The sequence below is a fragment of the Melopsittacus undulatus genome, chromosome 4 (genome assembly GCF_012275295.1).
Source record: "Melopsittacus undulatus isolate bMelUnd1 chromosome 4, bMelUnd1.mat.Z, whole genome shotgun sequence".
NCBI lineage: Eukaryota > Metazoa > Chordata > Aves > Psittaciformes > Psittaculidae > Melopsittacus > Melopsittacus undulatus.
In genome coordinates this window covers 2,872,923-2,898,696 of record NC_047530.1, presented here as the reverse complement: position 1 = coordinate 2,898,696, position 25,774 = coordinate 2,872,923, and the positions used below count along the sequence as shown (strand labels likewise).

Below are 25,774 nucleotides of genomic sequence, written 5' to 3'. Positions count from 1 at the left end.
CCCTGGAAAGCAACTACGGGTACCTTCAGGCATAAAAAAGGCAGCAGTGGAGATCCTGTGCCATTGTTTCTGCCCTTGCACCACAACACCTTGTGTAATTTACTGACAGAGATTGGTTTATAACAAAGATGCCCCAAGGCAAGGAAAAGATGGCACAGTCCCACCTGGTGATGAGAGCATCACCCTAAGCAGGAACTCTTGAGCTTCGCCTGCTATCAAGCTGCTCTCCCTGGGACAAAAGCAAGCTGTCAGGTCTGACAGCCATCCGGTGGGTAATTCAGCATGACAAAACAGAGCAAAACAGCTCTAATTCCAGGCGGAATAGCAAGAATCTGCTTCCTAAGGTCAATAGCAAGAGATGAGGTGACAGTTCTGGGAGTAAAAAAAAAAAAAGGGGGGGGGGGGGGGGGGGGGAGAAAAGGAGAAGAGGGAAACGGGAAAAAATACAAAGGGGAAAAGGAAAAAAGAATAAAGGGAAAAGGTAAAAGGGGAAAAGAAAATAAAAAGATAAGAATAAAAGGGGAAAAAGGGAAAATGGAAAAAAGGTGAAAAGGAGGGAAAGGGAAAAAGTGGAAAAAAGGGGGGAATGGGAAAAGAGAAAAGGGGAAAAAGGGGGAAAGGGAGAGGAAAAGAGGAAATGGGGAAAAGGGGGAAAAGGGTGAAAGGAAAAGAGAGGGAAAAGGGGAGAAAGGGAGGAAAAGTGAGAAAAAGTGGGGGGGGAAGAAAAGGGGAAAAAAGGGAAAAGGAAAAAAAAGGGGGAAAAGGAGGAAAACGGGAGTAAAAAGGGAAAAAAGAGGGGGAAGGGAGAGAGAGCTGAAAGGAAGAGGGGGGAAAAGAAGGAGAAGGGGGAAGTGGAAAAAAAGGGGAGAAAAAAAGGGAGAAAATTAAAAGAAAAAAAGGAGGAAAAAACCGGGAAAAGGGGGTTTGGGGGGGGTGGGATAGAGAAAGAAAAAAAAAAATCCAAACCAACAAACAAAAGCGGGGGAAGCTTTTCAAAGCAGGAGCCAAAATCCCGAGGCCAAGAAGCAGGGGAGGAGGAGGAGCATCAGCAGAGGGGTGCCCGCCCCCCCCCCCCAAGGCCAGCGGCCCTCCCCGGTGCGAACCCTTCGACAGATCGGGCCGGGCCAATGGCCGGGCCGGGCGCGGCGGCGAGAGCGGCGGGATTGGCGGTGGGGCTCTGCTGATCCCGGCGGAACCCCGACGGGACCGAGCGGGGAGGGGGGGGAGGCCGGGGGGGAATGCCGGGGGGGGTGGGAAGGGGCCGAGCTTCCCACTAAACGGGGCTATGTGCGAGAAGAAAGTGCATCAGTGCGGGAGGAGCAGCGTAGGGGGCACTTCCGAGCAGGCGGTGGAGCGGGGAGACGGCGGGGGCCGGGAAAGCGACAGACAAAGAGGAGGGAGGACATGAGCGAAGGGAGAGAGCAGGGGATCAGCTGAGTTAAACCACGCAGCAAACGCGTTCCTGCGGAGAGCCAGGGACAGGTTGCGTGTGTCCCCTCTACACCCTTTCTTTTTGGGCGAGAAGACAAAGCAGCAAGTGGCTCCATGGGGAAAGGTGGGGAGAAAGGAGGGGGGTCGGGGGAGCCGGAGGCGCAGCTCCGCTTCTACACCTGGGAGGAGATCCAGAAGCACAACCTGAGGACGGACAAGTGGCTGGTGATAGAGCGAAAGGTTTATAATATCACCAAGTGGGCAAAAAGACACCCGGGGGGTCAGCGAGTGATCAGCCACTGGGCCGGCGAAGATGCCACGGTAAGGACCCAACGCACGGACATTCCCGCGGCTGCACCCCGGCGCTCAGCAGCATCCCCCCTGCCAGGGCACCGCCTTCCCGGTGCTCCCCAAGGAGCGAGCCAGCCGCCTGCTTCTCTGCCCCCCCAACCTCTCTAACACTCGCTGTACACCCAGCTCATCTCCCTCGCTGCTTTTAGGAGCGCAAAGGTTGATCCAAATGGATGCAGCTCCTTGGCTTGAGCCATGGCGATTCGCAGCATCTGCAAGACCTGGGCGGTAGAGATTGCTCGGCTCTGCTTTAAGCCCCACTGTTTTGTCTTTGTCTCATGTTTGTGCTGTATCTGGAGCTCTAAATTCAGGAGAGGAGCATCCCAAATCTCCCTTTCTTCAGTGTGTAGTTTATGACATGCAGATGCACAGCAGCCAAGCACAAGAAAGGGTTAAGGAGAGGCCAGGCTGTGTTTCAAAGTTGTTTCTGTGAGGAGGGTGAGCTTGAGGTTTAAAACAAGGAGCTTTTTAGCTTTATTTTTTACCCCAGGAGAGAATCCTCTGGAGAATTTAGCCACAGGTTTCTACGGAAAAGGGCAAAAAAAAACCCCAAACCCCAGCCTTTTGCTAATGCTCTTCCTAGCTGAGTTCAGCCGCCTCTCACGTCTCAGCAGCTTCAAAACCCCAACAAACCCATCCAAACAAAACCTCTTGAAAAAGGAACAAATTGCCTCAGATTGTTATCTGCACCCTGTTCAGAAGTGCATCCGGGAACATCTTCTCTCCCCAGGGTGTTATTAGCCCCCAGTTAATAAAATGCTTACTGCCTGGGAGCTTTTCCAATACCTGTGTAAGGGCAGGAGAGGCCAAGCTGCAGCATTAACTGTTCATCCCCCACTGGTCTTAACACCTTAGCAAGGAGGAGGCTCTGTGTGTGGCAGAATTAATTGGCAAGATTTACTAACCTTTCCATCCATCCCCATTTGCCTGTCGTCTGTGGCTGTTTTCTATGCGTTTCCTTGAAGCATTCATTTCCATTCATTTCCTGATACGCCTTTTGGTATTCCTGTCCCCCTTCCAGTAAATCCTGTGAATGAATAGCTTTCTCCCTCAAAAAGATAGGCCAGGTTTTACTTTCAGCTGCTTAAATGCAGCTCTGCTGAAACCAGAGGAGTTTGACTCCTATCCCCAAGAATTTAACTCCAGTATCTCCACTTGAAACCAAAAATCATCTGCTATTGCATTTGTCTCCAGTCTTTACCAGGCAAGGATCTACTTACTGCTGGCCCCATCAGGGGATTCTACTTACTGCTGGCCCCATCAGGTCCACCTTCCCACTGTAGGTTGCATCCCACTATACTCAGAGCACACTCTATGAAGGCATAGTCTCAAGAATACTCTGAAATTGTTAATCACAGCTCTGTGCTAAAACCAAGTTGGCATCTGTTTTCCTGCTTCCCTGTGGTGAATAACAGTTTACTGCCAAAAAGAAGTCCCTCACTCAGGGTGAGAAAGCCTTGGCCTTGACCCTGTCAAGGCTTAACTAACAAGTTTCATTCTGTGTTGCAAGATATCACGACTGGAAGAGTTTAGGAGGAGGATAAAGCAATGATAAAAATTCAGCTGAACATGTTATGTTCCTGGTTTGTACGTGGCTCCCATCTTCCTCAGATTCTCCTCAGCATCACGTGCAGTTAGCACCTCTAGTCCAGCAAACATAGAACCACAGAATTGTTTGGTTTGGAAAGAACCTCAAAGCTCATCCAGTTCCAATCCCGTGCCATGAGCAGGGACACTTTTCACTAGAGCAGGTTGCTCCAAGCCATGTCCAGCCTGGCCTCAAACACTGCCAGGGATGGGGCAGCCACAGCTTCTATGGGCATCCTGTGCCAGCACCTCAGCATGTTCATATTGAAGAATTTCTTCCTAATATCTAAGCTCTTCAGGTTGAAGCTATTCCCCCTTGTCCTGTCCCTATATACCCTTGTAAAAAACCTCTCTCCAGCTTTCTCATAGGCTCCTTTTAGGTATTGGAAGGTAAAACCTCAGCATCTTGTCCATTTACCAGTCCTCTAGAGGATAGGGTGTATCCATCTACTACAAGCTGCTCACTGAAACACTCACTGACCTCTATACCTGTGCCTGGCCACTCTACCTTGCTTGGTGATACATGAGCTAATTCATCTCAGGATGCTCACAGGACAAGCTAACTGAGAAGCTTCCAGGATAGCTGTCATGTTCTGCATGCTCAGCTCAGGTTAGGGGTTTCCATGCTAGCTTATGCATGATTTTCCCCTGCAAATACTAACAACACTGAACATTCATTCATTTTTGGCCATACTTTAATGCTCTGAGACAGCATACTACTCTGGGAAAACCTGTCCTGGTATCACGTTGTGCACAGTTGCCTTCAGAAAATGAAGGCAAGAGTGTGCAAAGTCACCTTGGAGTCTCTCTGTCCCAGAGATCTTCAAGAATGTGAAAGAACATCCTTGTGCTGACTGCACTAAGCACTTCAAATGCTCATGTATAGTTCATACCTCAATAATACAAAGCTTATTAGCCAGTAGACCACAAAGTTGGGAGGTCAGGTGTAAATATTGTATGGCACTTCCCAGAGACTGTCTTATGCCTTCTGCTTTTTATCTCCTTTCGAACAGAACTGAGGACAATTCCAAAATTCAGATAGTATCTTATATTTGGGACCTATAAGTGAATGAGATGCATGAGATATAGCTAATAAAAAGCAATCCTGTGTGATGATGGTAAGAGTATAAAGGTGATGGTTTTCTCCTGCTTGGGGGCTATATTGGAAAAGCCCATTCTCTACGTATATCAATGACATATATGTGTATTACTTGTCAGTGAAGGTAAAACTTTCCTGCTGTCAGCATTTCCTTCATGGCATAGGCTTGTGATGGAAATGGAAGACAGTAATGTAGTTTTGAATAACAACTGTGTTTTGACATGTGCATTGGCATTTCTGACCAGTTCCAACCTTTACTTTTGATCCCATCCATAAGAAGTGAGGAATTGAGTTCAGAGGCAGAACTGCCCCTGGGAAAGTCATGTCAGAGCATTTATAAGCATGTTTAGGAAAGAGATGGGTACTGGCAGGGAGGCCCCAGGTAAACAAAAATACCTTCTAGGTGGTCAGGCAGAAGTTGCTGTTCTGAGTCAACCCCAATTTATACAACATGAATCAGTGAGATCTCCAGGCAATACCTGGTCAGACCTCCAAAGGCTTTTTCTTTAGTTTAAATAATATTGAATTAACATTCTTTAATGCTTCTTATGTGTTTGCCCTCTCCCTCTTTCCCCTTCTTGCCCTTTTTTTTGCCCCAAATTGCAAAAACTTGCAGCAGGTACAGTCAGCTCTTTCCAACTCATTCTGCTCACACATTTCTGTGGCATTTATGGGTCCAAGAGCTGAAAATGCTGTAGTAACTGAAGGACTAGTGAAAAAGGCTTAAGGCTGGTCTGCTACCAGTTTTAACTTTGTGCAAGTCAGGCCTTCAGTGTATTATCCCCTCTGTAGAAGGGAGAGGATGGTGTTCCTTAACCTCAGATGGGCTGTAGTGGTAGCATCAGAGAGGGGGAAGTATGCATAAATCATGGTAAAGCAAGTAGGTTCCTCTAAGTAGAGAAGGAATACGGTGACTTGGGACAAGTATTTCTTCGGATGTGGAAATTCCAGTTGTCTGCAGCTCTGGAAACAGCTTTGCTCATTCATTTTGTCACCAATAAGGTAACACCAGAAGCTAACCCAATGAAGTCAAAAAGCCTCACTTGTGCCAGGCTAAGTTTTACCAGTGATGCACTCCTCATGAGAGAACATGGACAAATTGATCCAAACCTTTCCCTGTGGCAACAGGGGAGACTTTGTCTATTAAATTGGTTCTGAAAGGAGATAGTTTGGGTACTGGCATGAGGAAAATCTGGTGCTTTACAGAAGAAGTGCACTTCAGTTTCATTTCTGGTATTTCAATTTGCCTCTCCCATTGAAATGACATTTCTCTCCTTCTTTCTTCCCCCAAACTCTGGCATTTTATGGCTTTTTTAATCTTTAAACCATTCCCCAGGGTTTTATTTCTCTCCTGCACCTGTAGTAGCTCTTCTCTCTCCTCACCGCCTGCCAATGCTGCAGCTCTAACTTCTCATGTATCATTTCTCTAACTTCAAGTTAAATGGCTGAGATCAGCTTTCACTCTCCCTCCTTATATGCCTCCCAGAGCAAAAGTTCTATGGTCAGGGAATTATGCCAAAGCTCAATCCAGAGTCTTGGAATGAGGTGAAAGTTCCTATTGATTTTGGTGGACTTTGGGACCAAGGTTGGTGGCTGGTATTTTTGAACACCAGAGCCAGAATGTTTATGGAGGTCAGCTCTCAGAAGGGTAAGGTGGAAACACTGAATACTGACCAGTTTGTGTTTAGAGCCAGAAATGAGATTTCAGTTGGTCTCTACAGTTGTTAGGCAATGAGACAAAGGTGGAAAGGCTGAAGCATGGTACTCCTTACTTCTGTTTTTGACTGATTTTGATGTACCAGTCTTAGCACTACGTGGAATTACATCTTTATACCTCTCCTAGGTGAATTTCCAGAGTTAACTCTGGTTCTGTGTAGTAAAGGACGTGGACAGAGTAATGGTTTCTGATCTTGGTCAACTTTCTGTTTCTACCACTGTATTTGGGACTAGAATTCAAGCCATGTGAAAGGAGGGTAGGCAAGATCTCACTACTAGCAGCAGATGTATCAAATAAATGCTTCCATCAGGCATCTGCAGGACATAGATAGACAAAAAACATGTGGAAAGGGGAAGCAGTACAAAAGAAGAAGATCCAGGCAAACTCATGAATGCCAGGATCCAAAAGACTCTACAACCAAAGCATATTAGAAGTCTTGAAAATATGTAAGGAAAATAATATTCCAGCTGTGTTTCCTGCTTTTCCAGCCTCAGGATTATATGGCACAGGATTTATTTCGCAAGTTTCCTCAACCTTGAGTTTCATCCCCCAATTAGATTCTGTTGCTGAAACATAACACATTATTTATGTCTCTTATCACATGTTGGAGGGGCTTCAATGAAATGTACCCAATATTCAAGGCATGCACTGAATAGAAGATATAGAAACAATCTTGCAAAAGATTCATGAGCCTCTTATAGGGACAAGCACAGTAGAAATGACAAGAAGTCTTACCTTGTATATTGATAACTGTAATCTCTTCAACCTGCTTAGCATTATTCACAGCATGAGTAAAGTTGCTTTATGGTGTAGATCTCTTTTTTGTATGTATGCAATGTGGTCCCAGCCACTGCAAAGCTTGATAACAAGCACTTTAAAGCAACTGCTTTAAAGCTTTGGTATACAAGAGAGTTTTGGGGTTGATTCCTTTCTAAGACATTTTACTTGGACTTGCATGGAGATGGATTTGCCTGTATATCTAGAATATGGTTCTAGAATAATGAAAAGTTAGGGTAAAATTTGGTTACTCATCTTAGAGAACAAAAGGAGAAAGTCAGTCTCCAAAATGAGGAGTCACCACTTTTTCCTTAGTGCCTCTGCAGGTCTGGCCAAGCCATCCAACAATACTTTATGTATCTGCAGTCATGTCCAGGTTTAGCCACCCCTCTCTTGAATGGCCTCCTCCAGGCAGCAGACTTTGAAAAGGTATTTATATCCTTGTGGGGATTTGCACAAATTCCTCTCTGCCTACTACCTTCTAAGGGAATTAACAGGATTTAGGTATTTAGTTGCTTAGAAAACATTTCTTGTGGTGCCTTTCACCATATGGCTATGTAGCATCCCAGGTCTCACCATTTGCTTGCTGATAGATAAGCAAATTCATCAGCCTTTAGAAGTACTGTGCTGACATTGATAACAGAGGTGGAAGCCACTCTGACACACCTCTTTCACAGTAACATAGTGGGAATGACTGCAGAGAAGGACACTGCTGGATATGGATGGGAATGGTGCAAGTAGGAAGCAACAGTTTTCTCCTGAATCTCACACAATTACTGCTATTCCCACTCCAGGATGCATTCCAGGCTTTTCACATCAATCCCACCTTGGTGCAGAAGTTTCTCAAGCCATTACTTATTGGAGAGCTTGCTCCAGGGGAACCTAGCCAGGATCGAGACAAAAATGTGAGTATTTGTTTCTGAGCTGGGGGTTCTGATGGGCATGTTCCCTATTTTGTTCCTTTTGGGATGTCCTCCAGGTGAGAGGCAGATTATAAAGCTCCAGAGAGGGAGAAAAGTGGTCCCTGACTGAACATCTCCATGTAGCAATGTGCACATCCCAGTATAGATTAAAAGCATGTGGAAGGGAGGTGACACATTCAGACTGCCTGTACAAGCCTTTCCTTTCCCTTTCTAGTAGCCCAGTCCAGGAGTTGAGGCTGGCTTGATCTCATACTGAAGGCAAATGGGAACTGAGATATGTGGACTGGGAAATGTGCATCACCTCTTGGTGTCCCTTCTGCTGTTCCCTCCCTGGTGACCAAGCTCTAAAACACCTATCACCACTTGTCTGTTATGGGGAAAGGAGAGGAGTAGGCAGGGAAATCTGAAAAGTCTTCCAAACAAGTTGCTCAGTACCTCAACAAGACTTGAATCTCTTCACTGTTCACTCTGCAGCTCCCTTGACAGACTAGCTCCCAGGAAAACACATATTTGAGACTCAGACTGGCTTATCCTGCTGAGATCAGTATGAGTAAAGCTCTAGAGGGCAGCCACATTTGTGTCATGCATGGCATGAGCAGTAGGCACCTATGGGTTAGGAGAAGCAATGTCTCATTTTAGTGGCTGTGCTTAAAGAGCAGCAACACAGCAAGTACCTTTTTTTCCCACTCAGCATCCTCAGGGCAGCTCTGTATCCCTCCCAGACAGTCTGTTCATCCATTATTCAGGCACAGAGCATGGCATGATTAGCTCTTGCCGCGAAACTCAATCCTGTCCCCTTGTTTGTGACTAGCCATGATTATGATGTATCTGTATCACTGACAATAGAAGAGACAATGCTGCATCAACCCAGGAATGCTCTTCTTGAATGATTGCCTACTACCTGACCCACATATTAAATAGATTATGGGTGCTCTGATATTGAGTGCTAATCATCAGAGCTCTGGAATGATGCATAAGTAATAGGACCACATTCGTTCTTTCTCCAGGCGTCTCTTTAGTACTTATAAAGCTCATTCAGATGAGAGTCATCAGCTGATGTAACTCTCAACACAGCCAGGTAGTGCTGCTGATTCACAGCAGAAGGCTTGAATTACTCTCTTAGCTCAAGGTGCAAAAGGTCAGGATACGGGCTCAGACCAGCCAGGATGTTTATTCATAGGGAATTGCTATGAAAAGCTAGAATACAGGTTGAATATGGAGGCAGGTTCTTCCTTACTTCTGGAGAAGCCAACCAACACAAAAAGCAGCCAGGATGCTTATCATGGAATTAAGCCTTAGACTTCCTTAGGCTCATTCAGATTTACTTATAAGCTTCACACTGTGTCTTCCATGTCTGTTTGCAGTCCCAGCTGGTGGAGGATTTCCGGACTCTGAGGAAGACGGCAGAAGACATGGACTTGTTCAGAGCAAATCCTTTGTTCTTCTCTCTTTACTTGGGCCATATTATTGTAATGGAAGTGTTGGCTTGGTTAATGGTTTCATACTTTGGTAATGGCTGGATCACAACCCTCATCCTCTCCTGCATCCTTACAACTTGCCAGGTGAGAAATAGTGGGCACTGAGCATATTGGCTCCTCAAATCATTCAGAAAAGGCCAGTTACTAGAGCAGAACATTCACATCAATGAAAACCATTCCCAACATACCTTCCACTGTGGTGCCAGTGGCTTCTGGCCACCCCTACCCACTGGTGATGGTGGCTCACACATTTTGGCCTTTCCTTCCACATGTTGGTGGACTTGGTAGGGTTAGGCTTATGGCTGGACACAACGAGCTTAAGGGTCTTTTCCAAACAATGATTCTATGATTCTGTGTTCTCCAGAATGAAAACTGAGATCTTCACCTTTTCACTTCAGTTAATTCCCTCTCTTCCTTACACTCAAAATCAGTCTTCTATCTCAATTTCCTTTTGTGCTTAACTCTGATTTCAAACACTTGATTTCCCTTCATCCTAGGCGCAGGCAGGGTGGCTGCAACATGATTTTGGACACCTCTCTGTCTTTAAGAAGTCTTCCTGGAACCACATCGTCCACAAGTTCGTCATTGGACACCTGAAGGTAAGGGATTTTATGGCTCCAGCACACTTTGGAAACAAGTGCAGTCACTTTGACTATGTTAAAGTAGGAAATGGCAGCTCTAAGTCTTTCTATAGATGCATAGTGGAGAAGTTAGTGACCACTGCACCTGGGGCTGTTATGCAACAAACATAAGGGATCCTAATCATAGCTATTACAGAGCACAGCAGATCCACAAGGTTCAGTGGAACTGCACCATTTTATAGCATTTGAGGACAAAGCTTTTTACATTGCATAAACCCCTGTTTTAACATCCTGTCATGTTTTCACCATGCACTCCACCATCCATTCAATATGCTTTCAGAATTACTGTCCTCAGCAAGATCCCTTCCAGGCTTTTCAGCATCTGCCTTCAGGAGGAGCTTATAGAGGGGGGGACACAGCTTTGCCCATTCTCTCAAACCCACTTCAACTTGTCTGGTTCCAGTAGAGGGAAACCAGTACAACAATTAGTAAGACAGCAAGAGGGTTTAATGGTGGATTTGGTGGTATAAGGTTAATGGTTGGACTTGATGATCTTAAAGGTCTTTTCCAACTTAAATGATTCTATGATTCCATGAATACTCATAACAACTAATAACAGCTATTAGTAACGACTTCACATGTGGGGAGGTATGGTTACATGCAACTCAGAGTGTATTTATTCCCCGTTCTTTCAATCTGATTGATCCCTAGTGAGGGTAAAGCAGCCCTCTGAATCCAGCAGTCACACAGCAGCTGACAGCTTGGCCACTTACTGCTTATTGCTGTCTCAAAAACAAGTAAGAGCTTGGCCATAATCTGAGTTGCACCACTGTAGTTTGTATTAACAAATGCGTAATCCTACCATTAGAGGAACTATAGTTTCCCATGGTCTTGTATCTGCCCAGGGTGCCTCTGCAAACTGGTGGAACCATCGTCACTTCCAACACCATGCCAAGCCCAACATATTCAAGAAAGACCCAGATGTGAACATGCTGCATATTCTTGTCCTTGGAGATACACAGCCTGTTGAGGTAAGTGAAAGGGGGTAAACCATGGAAAACCATTGTTCTGAAGGGCTTCAGAGAATGCTTGTGCAAAACCAGGAGCTGGTTTGTGGTGGTAGACATGACTTACAGTCAAGACTTACAGGAATGCTGGAAAGGGAAATGCTTCATCCAGGTATATTGTCTGTCTAATGAAATGTCTGATAGGAGTTTGCCATCACACCCTCCCAAACTTTGGGCTGAAGAGCAAGATTGACTGTATCATTCCCTATCCATTCCCTATACTGACCACAGGAGAAAGTGTTTTGGGGTAGCTTGAGAAAAGCAGTGAAGGTGGGATTGGAAAGAAAGTAGAAAGCCATCACAGACAACTTCATCCCATTGGCTTGAAATACCAACACGAGAGGAACATATTGTGTTCCTCAGTACTTCATCAACAACATTCCAAAACTGATCTTCCATTTCCACAGAAAATATCTTCCATATTAGTCAGCCCTGCTGTGCCCCCAACAATCTGTACAAGGTCCTCTCCACTGAAGCCTTTACCATGCAGTGAAGGGGATGTTGCTTGCATAAGCACTAACTTCTTCCTTTCTTACATTAACTACAAACTGACATGGTGCACATGGAGTAACAGGCTCTTTAAGCCTGTTGATTTTAACTCAATCTATCCTTCTAGAGCCAACATATTTGCTACCTACTCGATAAAAACCTACACAAAGCACTTAAACCATCTATCATCCATGGTCTTTTTTTTACAATAGAACAAAGATCTCTAGTTTTAAAAACAACAAACAAACCAAAGAACACAAATGCAGAAACATTTGCAGCAAAGACAATGCAGGGGAATACAACACAAAAAGTTAAGGGTTTCTCAGCCAGCTTTTGTACTATTGAGAAAGTAACTCCAGACACATGTAGGGGACACATACACACTGGTATATGGACATTTATAGAATCATAGAATAGTTAGGGATAGAAATGTCATGCACACACAGAAGATTCAGGAGGCAGAAGGGCTCTTCTATGTGGCTAAAATGAAAGCCTTCTCCTGGGGTGTAAAAAAGCCCACTACCAGGAAGATGTAAATCAGTATCACACTCTTAAATGTGTGGTTACAACTCATTGGTAAATCTTGTGTTTGATAACTGGGTTTAAAAGCAGACCGTGGTTGCAACGCTTAAAGGAAAATCTAAGGATGTAAACATTTATGACAATGAAAACTGGATCTTCCTCCTATAAAATATATTAAATGTTAGGCCAACATCAGTCTATCCCAATACTCCTTCATACTCGCATATAATCCTTTTCCAGATGATGCTAAAAAGACAGCCTTTCAGAGCCCAGACCAGAGTGAATGATGTGCCTGATGTATTGGTGCTATAAGACTTACCTTCATGGAGAAGTTGTTATGCTGGAAGTAAAGATGCAGGTTCAAAGCAATCCAGATTGTCCATGCATTAGCTCCTTGTGTGATCACTCCTGCAGCTCAAAACAGACACTTATGTATAGCTGCAGGTATTTCACTATAGAGATGAGGTTAGGAGACTGGGTGCTGAAAAGAAATGAGAACCTGCAAAAGTACAACAGAAATTACATTGACATTAAGCTAAAAGACTTTTAAAGGGGATTTCCACATATCACAATTACAAAGTTGATGTATTTAACTTTACAAAAACACATGGTAGTGGGAATTCAGGCAAAACTGTATGCTCAACAACTAAAGAAGTATTGCAGATAATCTTCTCTTTCATGTGTCATAATCCAAGCCTGAGCTTTCTCCTCTGTTCTGCAGTATGGTAAGAAGAAGCTGAAGTACCTGCCTTACAATCACCAGCACGAGTACTTCTTCCTCAGTGAGTATCTGCCCTGCACTCTTCCTTTTCCCCTGAATTCCAGTGGACCTTTCCAGCCTCTACTATGTTAGCAGAGCAACTCATAAAGTCTCAACTCATCCTCAGGACCACTCTACCTTGAGCAGGTCCCAAAATCAGTTCAGTGTATTCTTCAGTGATACCCAAGCACCTTGAACACTGCCAGCATGGCAATTCCCAGCTAAGACTGGGAAATAACTTCTGTGTGAGAGGATCCATGGGAAAAATGCATGTTACCATTGCTCTTCGATAAGTCAAGATGAATGGGTGTGCAGCAAAGCCTTTCTTCACAGAAAGGCAACCTTTCACTGCTCTCACCAGTGCTAGGCAGAACCAGAACTAGTCCCTAACGCTAGGAAACCCTAGGTTTCCCTAGACCCAGTCCTATATCACTGCTCACATCACACACATTTCCACCCCTCTGATGGCCAAAACCTTTCCTTTTGCTTTGCAGTCTTCCCACCCCTGCTCATCCCTGTGTATTTCCAAATCCAAATCATCTCGACCATGATCAAGCACAGGTTCTGGGCGGTGAGTGAAATGTGCCTTAGATCTTTGTGGGGTCTGGTTGGCTCATAAGAAATCACACTTGAGTAGGGAGGGAGGCCAATGGGCAGGAATCACACTTTGGTGCATCAATCAGCCAGTGTCCCTAACATCACCAACAAGGACATGTTACATGAGATAGATAAAGTGATACCTAATGTCTTCTCTCTTCCCCTAGGACCTAGTCTGGGCCATCAGCTACTACATACGCTACTTCATCACATACATCCCATTCTATGGCGTTCTGGGATCCCTGTTTCTCCTCACTTTTGTCAGGTAGGAGATAAAGGGCATCCCTGCTGCTCTCCCCTCCCTCCAGTGCCAAATGAACTGGCTCAGCTCTGCTGTACCCCACAGGCCTTTTAGGTTCTTTGCAGTCATTGACCTCACTGTGTGTTATCTTGCTATTCCCACTGCTTCACTTTCCTCTTATCATCTCCCAGTTCTACCTCCCTGCAGCAGAGCTGGTTCTGGTGCTCAGCATCTTTCCCTTCCTGCATCTTCTCCCTTGTGATGGTCCAGCCAGGATTCTCCCTTCTTTCCCTGTTCCCTGTTCTCACATGCTGCCTGATCCCAACACACATATGTGTTTTTTTCCACTTTGGTCAAATCTGGACCCTTCCAGAGTGCCTCGGGCCACTCTCTTTCTTCCCAGCTTACTGGGAAGGCTATTCAAGAGCCCTCCTGAGCACTGCATGTTCTTCCCATGTAAAAGAAATGCTCACTGCTTCTCCCAGTGTGGAAGACTGCATGGCCTGTACACTGGCTAGTACTAAGGGATGGCATTTAGTCCCACAGTCAGCACTAGTTTTAAGGGAAACATTTAATCACAGTGAAAAGCATTTTCTCAAGCCAAAATTTAAAATACCTTTTTTGAGTAAAAGAAATCACAACAAATGTACAAAACCCGTCACAATATTAGTACTTTTGCCTTCACAAGACTGAATGTCTGTAACTTCAGTTTTCACCGTTTCAAAACACTTTGGAACTAAGGAAAAGTGATTCAAGAGACACACATGAAACGCCCAGCCAACCTTTTCAGTCTGAAATCAAGCTGAAAAACTTACAACTGATCCATTAGTCCCAAAACTTCTATATTTTTATTAAGCTAAAAGTACAAGAGGCAAAATTGCAAATTCAGATCAAATGCTTTTTCAGAAACAAGCCTAAAGATTAGAACAAGGATGCTTCTGGACAGCTACTGTGTCAGCATACATTTAATTCTCAGCATAGAGAAACTGCTTTGAATAAAGCAAACAAAGAGCATTCCTGTAGACTATACAGATGCTAAAAATGCAATTATATACAATAAGCAATAAACAAGCTGCTCCAAGGTGGCACCCAGGCCAGGGCAAAGTTAAAGACTTAACACTATAGGTATTGAGAGAGCAAAGGGAACCTGGGAGCTCCAGTGTGCTGAGCTCAACACTCAGAAAGCTAACACCAGTGGGCAGGTGGATTTTGAAATGACTGTATATCCATCAAGCAACGGGAAAGATGAAAACAGTTCTTAGAATTCCAGGTTCTGGGGAACCCATCACAGAAGCAATTCACTCTGGTTTGCATATAGAGAGGTATCTACTTCAATACCTCAGAGAAATTCTCCCTGTTAAGGCCACTCTATTTACCTCTTATTCCCATCTGCAATATAAATTGTTCTGCTTTCTTGCCTGTTTGTTTGCAAGGTTTCTGGAGAGTCACTGGTTTGTGTGGGTCACGCAGATGAATCACATTCCAATGGAAATTGATTCCGAAAAGCACAGAGACTGGCTTAGCTCTCAGGTAACTGGGAAGGGAAAGGATACCCCTGATTCACCCCAAAATGGGTTAGAGATTCACACAGAGAGCAGATGAGAAGCTTAACATGAGCTGGCAGTGTGCGCTCCCAGCCCAGAAAGCCAGCAGTATCCTGGGCTGCATCAAAAGAAGCATGACCAGCAGGTCAAAGGAGGTGATCCTGCCCCTCTACTCTTGTGAGACCTCACTTGGAGCATTGTGTGCAGTTCTGGTGTCCTCAGCATAAAAAGGACATGGAACTGTTGGAACAAGTCCAGAGGAGGCCACGAGGATGATCAGGGGCTGGAGCAGCTCCTGTATGGAGACAGGCTGAGAAAGTTGGGGCTGTTCAGCCTGGAGAAGAGAAGGCTGCGTGGAGACCTCAGAGCAGCTTCCGGTATCTGAAGGGGGCTTATAGGAATGCTGGGGATTGACTCCTCATTAGGGACTGTAGTGATAGGACAAGGGGTAACGGGTTCAAACTTAAACAAGGGAAGTTCAGACTGGATAGAAGGAAGAAGTTCTTTACTGTGATTGCAGTGAGACACTGGAATGGGTTGTCCAAGGAAGCTGTGAATGCTCCATCCCTGGCAGTGTTCAAGGCCAGGTTGGACAGAACCTTGAGTGCCATTGTTTAGTGTGAGGTGTCCCTGCCCATGGCAGGGGGATTGGAACTGGATGATCTTAAGGTCCTTTCCAACCCTAACTATTCCATGATTCTGTGTGCTACCTTTATCACCAGGTACTAGTATATGGTCTCTGTCCATGTTGCATACCAGAAAGAGCCTGCAATACTGATCAAGCCATTGAAATCCAAAATTCTGTAATTAAATTGACAATCAAAATGTTACTTTAGATTTGAGGCAGTACCAGGTTCAAGAAGCATGACCTGGCTTTCAGCAGACACACATGAGCAAACAGAAGAGTCCCAACAAAAATCAAAGCTGAAGGGGAGCTCAATATATTCCTCAAGTCTATATTTCAGCAATAAGGATTGAAATGAAAACCAGCTGCTTTCTACCTCGTTTTAATGCCTCAGAGACAGATAAATCCACCCTGCCAAAAGGATACCTCTTATTTACAGTGCTCCAAATCCTATTCAGACCTAGAGGATGATGAGAACAACTTTGGCACTGGCAGTAGGAATTTGGTATAACTGAGTTGAGAGAAGAAATCACCTTTCTTAGCTAGAATAGAATTACTATTCCTAGTTGTTAACAGGGCCTTGAAGGTGAGCTTTCAAAGTCAGTTGCTCTCCCTTGTGCTAAATATGCTAAAACACACACAAAAAAAGGTGCTAAAAGCGCTATCTAGGAAAGCACCTACACTTTTGCTTTAAATTAAGCATGTGAATAGATTCATTGGAGGCTTGGGTATTCAGATGTTCACCTTAAGCTTTTGCTTAAGCACCTTATGCAACTGGAATTTGTAGGTAAAGAGGTTGTGAGAGATTTGGGCAGGTGGCTTATAAAAGAAAGAAGAATGGGGAAAGAAGGATACGGTATGTTTGTGACAGAAGGAGATAAGCTTCTTTGATATGGTTTTAAGACGCATCTTGGGAAGGGTGAGGAGCATGTATCTCCCATGGTTATGATATAGAAATCACAGCTTAACCACTCTGAGTAAAAGAGGATTTTAAGCAAGACTACCTAATTTTTACCACCATTAATAGCAAGAGTAGTTAAGATTTCCAGAATATTCAGACTTTGTACTTAATGCAAAGTGGGCAATAACTAGGTGGGATTTGGAAAGCAGCTTTCTGTGTCCATATACTTTCCTTCCCTGTTTTCCACCTTGGTACTGTTGTTAACCATCTGATTTTCAAAGGGCAGGGACTGAGATTTGTAAGTCTATACTTGGACTGCTAAATTACTTGTCACCAAATGTCCATAAAGTGGCTCCTGATATTGTCCCTTTTACCATGGTCAGCCCAGGAATTGTCTGTAAGCCCTGAAAGGAGGATTAAAGCTCCCCTTGCTGCAACCAGCTACCTCACAGCAGCACTCTTGTACACTCTGGTAGCTCAGTAGTGCAGTAAGACCCAGATCAGCCCCTGCCACAGGCAAAGAGGAGCTTGTTCTGATTTTAGGGTGAGACTTCACTACTCTTCACAGCTGCTTTCTTGCCTTACCAGATGGCAGCCACCTGCAATATTGAGCAGTCCTTCTTCAATGACTGGTTCACCGGACACCTGAATTTCCAAATTGAGCACCAGTGAGTATGGACCCAGGATCATTTGGCCACTACCAGGTTGTCACAACACAGGACATGAGGGTAGGGAAAGTCTGCTAAAGACACATTTGTGGGATGAGGCAGGTTCTTTGGAGACCTACTGTATGCCAAGAAAAGAGAGTCCAAGAATACTGGGGGTCATCGTCTGCTTCTACTACAGACATGGCATCTTTTCCTGCTACCAAATACGTCAGCTTTCACTTCCACGCTTTTAATTTGGGGTTTAAATGAGAGTCAGTGTTACATATCTACCAGTTACATTGGTATGGACTTAAATTCTAAGCTAACTGCTTGAATTTGAATATCCAACTTCCTCTCCCCTAAAGCACTTCAGTGTTTTACAGCATCTGGCATCTGTGTGGGAGTGCACATGCCCTGGATACCAGGGCCATAGGGACAGTCTGTTGCTAGTGACAACACTGAATGTAAAAGAACATAGAACAGCACGAGGCAAGGTGATCCCATCCTTCTTTACCTGCTTCTCTGCTTCATGAGCTTCCAGAGGTGGGAAAGGAGGTTACTGGGAATTCAGTAAGAAACATCTAGTACTTCCCAAAGGAAATGGGCAGAATCCCAGCAGCCTGAGGCTGTTAACTTGCTCCAGCTTCCCCTGTATTGCACTTGGAGTGTCCTCTCTTGCACAAACTGCCTTTCATTGTCTCTCTTGAGAACAGCTTTGTTCTGAGGCATGGCAAGAGAATCAAAGCATTCAGTTTTCACAAGCCTCCTTGAAACAGAGGACTGTAAAGCATGGGTATCTCTCTGTGCCTCTCTTGTCTGCTTAAGCATCTTAAGGAGAAGGCATTAGTCTCTTATGAGGAGGCAGCCAGAGGGCCCCATCCCTTGGGTTCGATCTCTTGCATCTTCTCAGGTTTGTTTTCTCTGTTCTCTGTTCCAGCCTGTTCCCAACAATGCCACGGCACAATTTCTGGAAGATAAAACCTTTGGTGCAGTCATTATGTGCCAAGTATGGAGTCCAGTATGAGGAGAAGCCTCTTGGAAAAGCATTTGTAGACATCGTTGGGTAAGGTCCTTTTAGTATCATCTGCAGCTTGTAATTCATTGTTCCATGGACATCCTGTATTTTCTAGAACAGAGAATTCGGGACACTATAGAACCTTCAGAAATGCCATGTCAATATGTTGTAATCTGATGTCATGAGGTTAATGATCTTCATATCATAGTCCAAGGAACAGCCACAGCAGTGTTGACCCACAGTAGAGATGACAGAGTTCCACTGACTTAGTGGGCTAACATCAGGTGACAACAGAAGGGAATCTGCTTCAGTAGGTGATGGGGGAAGAAACTGTCCCCCAGAGCAGCTTCTGCAGCCAAAGTACTATTACCAAAGTACCAAATACTTAGTGTTTAGATAAGTTCTAACCTGATCTAATAGGGACTCCTTGTAAATGCTCTTCAGATACCTGCTGATTCTTGCTTTTAGGACCTGGCAGCATATCTTCAGGCTGCAAAATGAGATGAATCAAAGGGGAATGAGTTTCATTACAGACCACACTGCTTCCCATCTGAGCCCTGTCGGCAGCAATGGTCTATTCCCTATAGGCATAGCTGAAGACTAATCTAATAGCCCTTGCCAGGCAGAATATGTGTTAATGTTTCTGTCTCAGTTACTCCAAGAGGAATAATTCATGATAGGGAACATGAGAAAGTATTCTGCAGTTCAGATCTCCACTTGCAAACCATTCTGAGCAAACACACATTAAAGCTGACTGACCCCACCATTTAGAAGAGCTGAAAACTGGTTCAAAACCTCCTTTGCTTTCCTCATCCAGTTAGCACAGGACAATGGATGCAACACTGGGACCCAGCAGGGTGATGTCCAGCATCCCTCCATATAGTGCACACATCCCTACAGGAGTTCTTACAAACCATCTCAGCAATTACTTGCCCTGATTGAAGGCTTTTGTCAGAGTGGAAATGTTCAAGGCCAGGTTGGATGGGGCTTGGAGGAACCTGCTCTAGTGCAAGGTGTCCCTGCCTATGGCAGCTGACTGGAGCTGGATGAGCTCTAAGGTCCCTTCCAACACAAACCATTCTATGATTCTATGACTTTTGAGAACAAATCAGCTCAGATCTGTCACATAATACTTGCAGTGCTGATGCAGATGGGAAATTCTGTATGAGAATTCCCAGGGAGAAGCAGGGAAACACCTTTCAGAGGTGCAACATGGTAAGCACAGGCAGTTCTGCTCTGCTGTTTATTCAGGGCCAGAGAGACTATGAATAACAGAGTGGGCATCAGGTGAAGCTCTTGCTTACTTTGGCTCTTCTTGCTGTAGTGGGGAAATACTTGGTGTCTTAAGGACTCATATTCAAGTTCAGTTACAGGCTTCTCTGTAGGGGAAAAAGGACAGAAGCAAGATTCACACACCAAAAAACCTGTCTTCATTTTCTTTCCACAGGTCCCTAAAGAAATCTGGAGATCTATGGCTGGATGCCTACCTCCATAAATGAACATGAATCTTAATGGGGAGGTGTGAGTGACAGGGAGGGACAGGGGTGTATGGGGGGGAATCACACACACGTCTTTTACTCTCAGATCTCAGTCTATATCTACGTGCACAGTTGGAGGGGAGTTTCCTGTCTTGGCAGCTGCTACTGGGGATGGGCTCAGGCAACCAGTTTAATCCAGACAGATCTAAAATGTGCTTCAGAGAAGGAAAAGTGATGCCAGTATTGCACAAAATGGAAGGTTGGGAGAGGATGGAGAGAAGAAGTATTTAAAAAAGGGGCATTAATATCCAACCTTCACCTTCTGTTCATAAAATTCATTCTAATTCTACCTAAACCACACAAGCCCCTGGTTCAGACACTCTTAATGAGTGTTGTTATGCTTCAGTCAGCATTTGCAATCCAAGGACACCCCAGTCAGCTTCTGCCTCTTTCCTCTTTCCCACTTCTGTGTATAAGAATTGCTCAGGCAAGAGTTTCATTTTGTCATCAAGGATCCATGCTCACCGTCACTACAGGGAGCTCAGGTGGGCTGTGATGCCCATCAGCCCTGCCCAGAGCCCAGCTTCCTCCTTTCTCTCTCTCCTTCCTTTCTCTAATCACTTTAGTAAAAGCTGTGATACTGACCCTGCACAACTAATGTCTAACCACCTCTCAGCAGGGTTAATATAGCTGTATTTTTACAACCAGCCCCTATTTCTGGGGGTCCATGGAAGATCTTGGGGCTTAAACAGCAAAATGTCTCTTTTAGGAGACATTGCCTCTTTAATGAGCACCAGCTCTGGCATAGCATTATGGTTGTCAGTAAATCTCACAAAAGACCAACATAAATCATAGAAGGAAAACCTCCTAATTGGGGGTGATGGCTCCAGTGTAACCACAAATGGTCTTTTCGCACCAGAGCAGTTCAGTGTGCTGCAGAACACCATGGTTCTGCCTGCCTGCACATGCCTGGCACAGCCCAAGCCTGTTTCTGCTTGTCAGAGGCCAGCAGTTTACCCCTCTCTTGGGAACAATCAGCCAAGGAAAGGAGTTCTCCCTTCAAAGGGAGTTGCTGCCCAGCCCTTTGACCTGGCCCTTCTGAAACCAGGACTGACCAGGCTGTGCTGGTGGTATGAAACCTTCTGGAGAGCCCTTTAACACACTGTCTAAAACTCTGTTTTCTGCCCTACCCCTAACTGCCAAAATCCACTCATGGCTTATCAGGAGATGTGGTTTAACAGCTTCCAGGTGCTTCTCTAACAGGAAACTTGATCCCAAGGAAATCAAGGGCTTTAGACTCAACTGTAATACAACAAAATACACATACCCATTAGCTCATGCTAAAGGGCCATGGTTTCAAAAGCAGTCTCCAGTTACAACAGCTGCCTCTTTGCTCACTCAAAACACACAATAGGGATACTCAAGTTAGGAGTTTGCACGCCTCATTGCTTTGCTCAGCTCTGAAACTGGATCTTCTCCATCAAACCCTTGAATGCTAACAGAGTCCCACAGAATCAGCAAGATGCTTCTTGAAGAGAGACGACTTGCAAAACTGGAGCCAGCCACTTCAAACAATAAGTGGATTCCCCCCCACCCTCTTTGGAGGATAAGATGAAATGATATCTTTACTTATAGATAGGAAACTCATAGGCAGGACTATGAGTTTCAGCTAACAAGTAATACTTAAGGTTTGTAGAGAGCATATTCTGGTGTTCTCACCCACCCCTAAGCTGGCAATACCTGAATATCACTAGGAATGGTTACTAGGAAAGCTACTGCCCCTGGGTGTCTGAAGCTCAAACAGACTTTGAGCAAATTATAGAATTGATTTCTAATATCATAAACAATAACATCCTTCTGGATGCTGTGATATCCCAGGCAGCTAGTAATAAGCTAGCCTGGAATTGTGGCTAACATGAAGACTGCCTTAATACATGCATCTCTTTCTGACTCCTTGAATGTATCTGTCTCTGCTCCAGCAAGGATGCCCACAAGCACACTGTAGCATCAGTGTGCAATCTTTTAAGTATTCAGTTTATTTTTCTGACAGTTCATACTTTTTCACCCCTCCAGTTCTTGTTTCTTAATACAGATGCCTCTTCCTCCTTAGCACTGTCTCCTCTTCTCTCTCTTACCTTTCTTCATGGGAAACTGCTTTTTATACCTAGAGAAACTGGTAACTATAGCCTGGGTAAAGAGTCCTGCTTTAGCAGCTTGGCTTTGTTGCTTGCCACTGACCAGTCTACTCCAAGGACTGGTTTTCTGCTATAAACCCAGAAGAACGCCCAGCACAACAGCCTGGCCTAATAGAAGACAGCAACTGCTACTGATGATGGCTGGAAAAACTTGAAACCTTGAAGGAGAGCAACCATGCTGCAAGGATCTGCAGAAGGAAAGACCAGCTCTTAAATGGGCATTTTTTCCCAAGACCTTAGCAGAAGGTTCCAAAGGGAAGAAAGGGGGGGACAGGAAAGATCTTGGTATTAACTTTCCCCCAGCTATTTGCTTCTTTCAGACTCTTGAAGAATTCCCTTTCCATGAAAAACGTTCAGTTGCTCAAATCCAGAAATAAAAGCTGTGCAATGTAATGGTCAGAACTGATTCCCAAGCGTCACGCGGTGTCCTTGCTATTGCAAGGGAAAAAGGTCTGTTCTGCAAAGAATGGGTCACCAACCCTTTGTAACTATCCATGTCTTTTTCTTACTCATTGAACTTCTATGTGCAGAAAGTTTGCCTGCTGAAAATGAAAGATGCTGGTTATTTTGCAGGCAAAGGCTCTCTGGCTCAGATAGTTTCTTCCCTTCCTCCAAAATATTCCAGCCTCTATCTTGGAATTTGAGCTGTTTCATGCATGCCTTGATGTGCAAGTCTCCATCCTTCAACTGCAGCAGGTCCAACAGATCCCTGACAAAGAGCCCTGACAGTCTAGAGCAATCTGTTGTATTGAAGTAGCACCAAAGTGACATTAGGCTTACAGGAGATGTTCCAGAAGTGTCAGTAAAAATGCAGACTTAGGTGGATATAAAGTTCCATGACCTTGCTTGGCTTTGTCTCCAATGTGGGCAATATACAGCAATCCATCACACATGAGGTTCCTTTACAGGTTATAGTTAGCCATCAAAATGGTTTGAACACAGCTATTTCAGTCCAGTTTTGCCCAGCTTTCTGAGGACCATAACTAACTAATTTCTCTGAAAATAACAAGGTGAAATCTTGTACTCCTTCTCTCTTAAGGTCATTCATTTGCACTGTAATGAGACATGAACAACAAACTAATAAGCTGGAAATCCTGTTGGGAGCCTGCCAGGTTTTATTTAACCAAATCATTGGCTACAGGAGCACTTGGCAGCTTAGAGAGGCCATGAGCTGGAAACAGAGCTTGTTTCAGGGCAGATAATAAAACAATAGGCAGGAAAGGACTGGCTTTGCTTCTTGTTAGTGGGGACTGGAGCAGAAGCTGGAGGGCCAGGACGGTCAAAGAGAGTTGGAAGAGAAAGGCATTAACTGAAGCAAGTGCAGTAAAGGCAAGAGAAGCTTTGGGAAGCATAGAAATAGGCATGTGTTTGGGGAAAATTACAGGGATGGAGAAATGTGAAGGGAACAGGCTGGGGAGGGATGCAGGATAGGGTGGGAGTAAAAATACCAAGGGGCTGGAGAGAGAAGAAAAAGCAACTTGAAATCAGGTGTCCCATATTCTTCCATTCATCACTAGTATCTGCCTGGATAACAGCTTATGCTAGAGACAGAGCACACCCTCAAAGGAGCTGGCAGAGGCTGGCAGCATCACTAGACACCTTGTTGTGAGCTGGATCTTGCACTGAGCTCACCCTCAATGAGAGTAACACACACAGTGCCCTTCAATAAAGTGTTTCAGTCCTCCACAGAGCACATGCTTCTCCTTGCACTCTGGCTGAGGTAGGTCAAAGCTGTGGCCTTGACTTTCAGCACTGGGTCTGTGTCAGCTTTGTGAGCTAGCTAGAAATCTAGCCCTGTGCTTCCAGGCAGAGGCACAATCAGAATGAGGGCACTCACACTGAATTTATTTCCTTTAAGTGTGGATTTGAGGAGTCTGAGATCCCAACTGCTTACTGAAACAGGGCTTGGGAGGCTCCGAGCACCAGCAGAGCCTCATCAGGACATATCTCCAGGCACCATCACTCCTTTCTACTGGGGCTGATCATGCCGTCTGGATTTTAGGTCATCATTAAGGGCAAAGACATCGTTTTCTTTCTGTAACAAGCTGCAATGTCCTAGCCATGGGCTCTTCTAGTAGATACTTTCCCAAGGAAGCCTTCCTAACTAAGCCCTAACATTTCAAATGTGTTCTATGAGATGTTAAAACATCAGCCCCACATTCCTTATAGGACAGCTCCTAATTATTTAATTCTTAAAAGGATGTAAATCAGTAACTCAAAAAGAACATTTTTTTTCTTGTGTATTCTACTGCTCAATAAAATCATAACTATTTGTTGACCATAAAATTATTTATGTGTTTTTTCCAGTCACATCCAGTCACTGCAGTGCTTTAAGAATCTGTTTCTTTTTGGAGCACCTTGTGCAATATAAACCCACTAGAATGTAGCATGGAGAAGCCAACTAAGCTAGCTAGGACATCTCTACAGTGTTTGTCATCATACAGACCTGCCCTGAGATCAATATACTATAATCAAATTCAGAATTCTTAAAGGGTCAAGGTAGGATTTGGCATAAAGAGTGATTCAAGTCTAAGTTTCAGCTTTAGTCTTATAATTGCTGTGTTACTCAGTTCAAAATCAAATCCCAGACCAAGAACTACAAGCACTCTATGGAAGCAATCCCTAGAAAAGGATTTGGGATCAGATTTGCTGATTGTGATTTCCCTTGGTTTCCTAACTAGGGGTTTTTACTGAGGAGCTGTCAGTTAGTGATTGTGGAAAGTCCTTTTTCTGCTTCACAGGCTGAAATTAATGATATTACTTTTATAACACTGACTTTTATAGCACAGATAGATTTCTTTATCAGCCTTTACACAGCCCAGGAACAATAGCACTGTTCACCCTCAACTTGCATGAACAAGCACCAAAGGAAATGAGATCTTCCCAGTAATAAAAAGATCTGCTCAACCATTCACACTCAGTCTCCAGGCCATTTGGGGAAGCAACTGAGAACAAAACTGATATGAAACCTTCCATGGAAACCTCTTACAATTTGTCTAAAACTCAATTTTCTGCCCATTTCTAGCTCTATCAGAGGTTTGGTAAGCAGCTTTTCTAACCAACACCTTGATCCAATGCTTCAGCTGGCTTTAGATCAATATCAGTGGGCTTCTGGTCAACATCACCAGTGGACTTCAGGTCAACAGCATCTATGAGCTTTAGGTCAACAGCACCAGAGGGCTTTAGGTCAGCCCAAAGGCTTTAACACAAGTGAGAGACTGTTAGTTCTTACAAACAAACCCATTTGAACATTATCACTGGGGGAGAGCACACAACAATGGAGAGAAGCTGTGAGTAGGAAGCATGGAGGCTCTCCCAGGTCACGAGACAGAATGATAGTAGGGGAAAGGCCAGGCTGTGCTTATCTGACATTTAAATCAATACTATGGTTTCCCAGAGTAGACATTTATTGCTTCATAGACAAACTCATCCTGCACCAAAAGCACTTGATGAGAAATCATAGAACTCAACAGAAAATGACCCTATCCTGCCCCGTTATGAGGTCTTCCATTTGATCCCAGACTAAATACATTCCCCTAATACAAACACAGGGAGCTCTTACACAAAACCAAGCTGTTATAAGTTGATATATCACCTGGCTTCCTTCCCTGGAAGTACAACTCTTCCCAGAACCTCCAAGCATCCCAAGTCATCATAGCTTGAAGGGGAGCAAGGAGCAACTTTCTATGGGCTAGCGGAAATGAAGCCTTTTCAGTTCCTTCCCTAACTTGAAATGAGCACATGGATGC

General features: G+C 44.5%; 1 protein-coding gene across 1 annotated transcript; it reads left to right on the top strand.

Annotated features, from left to right (window-relative positions):
• The first annotated feature begins 1,308 nt into the window (after positions 1-1,308).
• Positions 1,309-22,418, top strand: LOC101874266 (acyl-CoA 6-desaturase). Its single transcript, XM_031053581.2, has 12 exons — positions 1,309-1,752; positions 7,757-7,867; positions 9,250-9,447; positions 9,861-9,962; positions 10,850-10,975; positions 12,744-12,804; positions 13,277-13,353; positions 13,547-13,644; positions 15,054-15,150; positions 17,279-17,358; positions 18,275-18,400; positions 19,800-22,418. Exons 1-12 carry the CDS (start codon positions 1,546-1,548, stop codon positions 19,849-19,851), a joined length of 1,335 nt encoding a protein of 444 aa, XP_030909441.2. The 5' UTR covers positions 1,309-1,545; the 3' UTR covers positions 19,852-22,418.
• Positions 22,419-25,774: the final 3,356 nt, after the last annotated feature.

What these genes read in the sequence shown, in the direction of transcription:
- LOC101874266 (XM_031053581.2), top strand. Translation starts at nt 1,546, where the DNA reads ATGGGGAAAGGTGGGGAGAAAGGAGGGGGGTCGGGGGAGCCGGAGGCG. An exon ending in GCCAGGATCGAGACAAAAAT is followed by an intron (nt 7,868 to 9,249) that starts GTGAGTATTTGT and finishes GTCTGTTTGCAG; the next exon opens with TCCCAGCTGGTGGAGGATTT. An exon ending in AATTTCCAAATTGAGCACCA is followed by an intron (nt 17,359 to 18,274) that starts GTGAGTATGGAC and finishes TCTCTGTTCCAG; the next exon opens with CCTGTTCCCAACAATGCCAC.